The sequence below is a fragment of the Lipotes vexillifer genome, unplaced genomic scaffold, assembly GCF_000442215.2.
Source record: "Lipotes vexillifer unplaced genomic scaffold, Lipotes_vexillifer_v1.1 scaffold1934, whole genome shotgun sequence".
Taxonomy (NCBI): Eukaryota; Metazoa; Chordata; class Mammalia; order Artiodactyla; family Lipotidae; genus Lipotes; species Lipotes vexillifer.
Window position 1 is genome coordinate 655,460 of NW_006791881.1, and position 4,978 is coordinate 660,437.

Genomic DNA, 4,978 nt, shown 5'->3' on the forward strand with positions numbered 1-4,978 from the left:
GGGGCCGACCGCCCTGCAGGGAGGCCGCGCCGGGCCGTGCGCAAGCCCGGAGCGCCGCACGCCGGGCCACCCAGGAGCCCCTGGCCGCCGCGTCATGCGGCGGGCCGGTCGGCGTCGCGCGGGGGGACACGGGCTCGGCATCGCGCCGCTCCCGCCTTTACTAGTTTGGGGAGCCTTCCTGTCCCAAGAAGAGACTAAATCCGTTTAAAGAAAAGCCACGCACCAAATACTCGTCGAACCAAATTCTGCTTCTCCCGCCGGGACTGGGATTGCACAGCGGACTCGACTTGGGGGGACTCCCCTCGGCTGGCGAGAAGCTAAGCTACAGCTGCTTCAGGGAGTCCTCTGACCTCCCTGCCCCCGCTCGCCCCTCGCGTGTCGGGACTTGTTCCGGCGCTCCCGCTTCGGGAAAGCACGCGGCCCCCGCGTCCTTTTCCGGGAGGAATCTGTGTCGCCTCCGGAGAGTGGCATTTAATGCCCGCAGCGTCGGGGGTGGCAGCGCGCGGGCCGGACGCGGCGAGGCCGAGCGGGCCGCGCCGCTCTGGTGCCGGCTCCTGGATCGCAGGCCTAATTGATGCCTTTTTCTGAGTGAGTCGGCGGCTCCCCCACCCTCCTCGTCCGCGCTCTCCTCTCCTCCTCCTCTTCCTCTCTGGTCTCCTCCCTCCTCCGGGCTTGGTTGCAAATGGCTTCGTTCTCCGAGACCGACTTCCAGATCTGCCTGCTGTGCAAGGAGATGTGCGGCTCGCCGGCGCCGCTCTCCTCCAACTCGTCGGCGTCGTCGTCGTCCTCGCAGACGTCCACGTCGTCGGGGGGCGGCGGCGGGGCCCCCGGGGCTGCGGCGCGCCGCCTACACGTCCTGCCCTGCCTGCACGCTTTCTGCCGCTCGTGCCTCGAGGCGCACCGGCTGCCGGCGGCGGGCGGCGGCGCGCCGGGAGAGCCGCTCAAGCTGCGCTGCCCTGTGTGCGACCAGAAGGTCGTGCTGGCCGAGGCGGCGGGTATGGACGCGCTGCCCTCGTCCGCCTTCCTGCTCAGTAACTTGCTCGACGCCGTGGTGGCCACGGCTGACGAGCCGCCGCCCAAGAACGGGCGGGCCGGCGCCGCGGCGGGCGCGGGCGGCCACAGCAACCACCGGCACCACGCGCACCACGCGCACCCGCGCGCTTCTGCCTCGGCGCCGCCGCCACTCCCGCCAGCGCCGCAGCCGCCCGCGCCGCCCCGCTCAGCGCCCGGCGGCCCCGCGGCCTCCCCGTCGGCGCTGCTGCTGCGCCGGCCTCACGGCTGCAGCTCCTGCGACGAGGGCAACGCGGCCTCGTCGCGCTGCCTCGACTGCCAGGAGCACCTGTGCGACAACTGCGTCCGCGCGCACCAGCGCGTGCGCCTTACCAAGGACCACTACATCGAGCGCGGCCCGCCTGGCCCCACAGCCGCCGCCGCCGCCGCGGCGCAGCAGCTCGGGCTCGGGCCGCCCTTCCCCGGCGCGCCCTTCTCCATCCTCTCGGTCTTCCCCGAGCGCCTCGGCTTCTGCCAGCACCACGACGACGAGGTGAGTTCGGGGGCCGCTCCCGCGGGGGCTGCGGCCGGGCGGCGTGGGGCGCTGGTCTGGCACCCGGGGAGACGCGTGGGTGCTCGTGCGGGCGTCCGGGCAGGCCCCCGAGCAAGGGGAGGGGGTCCTCTCCCTCCGGATTTCTCGTTTGTCTTTTGGCTACGCGGCAGCCGCTGCCCCAAGCAGATCCTGACCTGGGAAGTGTGTGTGGAGAAGACCTGGCCTCCGTGTGCAGGCTGCGAGGGGTCCCAAAACGCAGAGTCCCCCGCTTCCGTATCCAATTTTCTGTGCGGCAAAATGTGGCAGCCGCTGTCTACAGTTAGGCATGAGCTGGGAAGAGGTAGTTGTGTGCGACTGTGTAGACCTGGTCTTCGTGTGCGAGGGTCCCTCCTCTGCCCTCGGACGGCTCCCGAGGTTGGAGACACCCCCTCTTCTTTAGGGACTTTTATTTCCTCATTCCTGTTTGACAAAGCGTGCAGGCTATTGTTTTAAGTAAGACATGAGATGGAAACGTGTGTATGTGTAGACGTGGTCTCCTTGTGCGGGCACACCAGAGGCCTCCCAGCATGCTGAGGGTTCTCCTTTAGCTTTTTCACAACCTTATTTTTGTTTGTAAAACTCTTCGATTGTTGCTTTTAAGTAGGGCATGAGCCAGGAGGAGACGGTCGTGTGGGTGAGTGTGGGGTGCGCTTGCGCGTGTAGACCTGGTTTCCACGTGCGCGCTTGTGAGAGGAGGACTGTGCTTTTTGTTGGGACACCGTAGCAGTCGTTGCCTCCTTGTACGGAGTAAGAACAGCCTTCCGCGGTTCTGTTCCCGCACCGTGGAAAAAGCGTGTTCAGGCCTCTGAACCTCCCTTGTATGGAAACGCCCTTCGGCCTCGTGGGCCCACCGCTGCACCGGGAGCAGCGGAATCGGGGAGCCTTGCCCATTGCCCTCACCCAGCTGGAAGTCCTTGGGCCGCCCCCGCCTGCTCCGGCTTCGATCTCTGCGGGAACCGGTTTCCCTGGTTGGGAGGTGTCCCCACCCCGTTCAACCTGGGGCTCGACTTCTCATGGAAAGCAAGCCGACCCAAGCTGCACGCGGCTCGAACCGGGTGCGCAGAGTCCGCGGGCTGCACGGCAGCCTTTGAGCTTATTTGGCTCTTTTGGCTGTTTGTTGAATAAACCGTTCTTGCTTGTTTTTCACATCTTGTGCCACCTTCCACTCACCCGAACCCACTGGAGGACGGGGCCAGAAGTTTTGAGGCGCAGCCTCTGCTGAGAGGGTCGGTGACTTAATGCGATCTACCTGTACCCCTTGGTGAGACTTGGTGCTAGTCCTGCCTTGGGCGCGGGCAGGAGACGGCTCCTGGTGAGAGTTCGCTGCGTGTTAGGTGGAGTGGGCGTGCTGGTTCCGAACGCGGCTGAGGCTTGCCGAGCGCAGCCTTTTCCACGCCTAACCTGTTATTTGGGGAGGAGGGCGGAGCTATTGCCTGCTGGTCTTAAGCCGGCTTCTCCTATTGGAAAAAAGTTGAAATTCTAATCTACTTGTTGCGGACGCCTCGTTTTAAAAGTTTCTTTCTCGGTATGAAGCCTAAGGGGCAGCTATTCTTTTCCTTCCTTTTTTTAAGCTTTGAATGGACTCATCTTTAAAGTTTTCCCACATTCATGGCTGAATGTGTCTAGTAGGTTCTTTCAAAAATGGATTGAGTTAAATACTGATCCGAATCCCGGGAATGGAAAGAAGGAGCCAATTCGCCGGGAAGATTAGCGTCGAGGGGGAGGGGAAGGGGGGGGAGGGAGAGGGCGGCTTGAATCCTCCACAATTTCCCTCCTGGCAGGGGCGTTGATTGAACCGTCCCTCCCAGCAGTTGAGTTTAAATGTCAGGTTTTATTTATATTCCCAGTTAAAGATCCACAAACGTTTTATTTGGGTTAAAACAGTAGATGCTCAGTGTTGCCACACTTGTAAAAGGTTTATACACTTTTTAAATTATTAAACCATTCAAACGGTATGGGAGTGTGTGAAGTGTCGCACCCCTCACCCTGGGAAGTACCTGGATGCCCTGAACATTTAGATTTTTTTTAACGTGTGCTATACTAGGTTGGAGTTGTTTGGCAAAGGCACTAAGATATTACACTGTTAGACCAACTATCCTTTTAAAACATGACATTTGCTCAGTTTTGAGCAAAATTCTACTTCCCCTTCTTGGTTTTTCATTAAAAGAAGAAAACTTGGAAAACAGTTGTTAGATCTCTTTAATCGTTCCTGCATTTGGAATGTTAGGGAATTTAAGTTTAAAGGGACAGACCAATGCTGTGAATGGAGAAGTCAAGTGTTGGGAGGGAAAGCACCAGGTTCACAGAAGGGATCCCACCCACGGCCTAAATTCTTCGTTTCCTTCCAAGGGAGTGATCCTTCACAGTTTAGTAATATTGTTCCTTTAAAAAACCATTCTTCGGATTGGGAAAAGGAGACTGAGGGCACTGTGGAAGGACGATCGTCCTGTCCTCTATTCGATTGTGATGGACTGGATGCCTAAATCCATGTGTTTTACAGTAGGTACAGTCTACTTCAGTTTTTGAAACGTGCTCCTTTACTGAGTTGCCTCCCGGGTCAACAGGCTCCATTAAATAATTCAGTGCGCCCTTGCCTGATGGTGACTAATGCCACCTGACCTTGGGAAGAGGGCCCCGACGCCTGGCTCTTCCCCTTTAATTTTAAGGAGGGTGCCTCCGACAGTTGGCCACCTAGGGGTGCGGGAAGCAGCCGGTAGGGTCTCTTCCCAGACTGCTTTCCTTAAGCATTCCCCGCACCCCCCCGGAAATGGCCCCTCAGGACTGACAAGGTGGTGTTCTGAGCACTGGTTTAAAACTTAATTTTAAAATCTAAAAGGAGGGAGCTGGGTTTTCCGACGGAATGATGAGGGTTGTTTGCTCACACTCTGTATTTGGTCCATTTAAAAAACAGAGTGTGGGTTTTTCGCTTTGGTGGTCATTCCGAAAGGCCTGCAGGCGCCGAGGCCGGCGGTTAGCCAGGCCGGGAATTGGGGGCCCGCGCTCCTGACCGCTGGCCGCGCGCCTCCCGCGGGGCCTGGGAGAGGCGGACGGAGGCGCCGCGGCGGTGGGTCAGCCCTAGCCCGGCCGGCCCGTAGCCCGCCTCGGCAAGCGGGAGGCGGCGGGGCCGAGATGGGGTCTGCACGCATCTAGGGGGGAGAGTTAGGTAGTTGAGTGGGACTGGAGCGCGCTGCTCCCACCTTCACGAGGTGCCTTTTAATGTGTTAATTGCACGTGGGATGTGAGCCCTTGGCTGCCTTGGAGGCGACACTGGAAGCAGAAAGGGTGTGTGAGTGTGTTTAGAGCTCGGGCGGTAGGATTCTGTAAATGGCGAGAAGCCGAGTGGGGTCTGAGCCTGTTCCGGTCCCCGGGAAAGGCCCTGTCAACTGGGGGGGGGGG

General features: G+C 60.0%; 2 protein-coding genes across 2 annotated transcripts in view; one reads left to right on the forward strand and one right to left on the reverse strand.

Annotated features, from left to right (window-relative positions):
• The window catches only part of LOC103081437 (putative uncharacterized protein UNQ6490/PRO21339), an 890-nt gene extending 749 nt beyond the window's left edge, over nt 1-141 (reverse strand). The window contains 1 exon segment of the mRNA XM_007464927.1: nt 10-141. Within this exon segment, the coding sequence (XP_007464989.1) occupies nt 10-141 (132 nt within the window).
• A 485-nt stretch (nt 142-626) lies between these two features.
• The window catches only part of TRIM71 (tripartite motif containing 71), a 58,620-nt gene continuing 54,268 nt past the window's right edge, over nt 627-4,978 (forward strand). Inside the window, exon 1 of the mRNA XM_007464924.1 lies at nt 627-1,543. Within this exon, the coding sequence (XP_007464986.1) occupies nt 683-1,543 (861 nt within the window). The 5' untranslated portion in view covers nt 627-682. The remainder of the gene's footprint in view (nt 1,544-4,978) is intronic.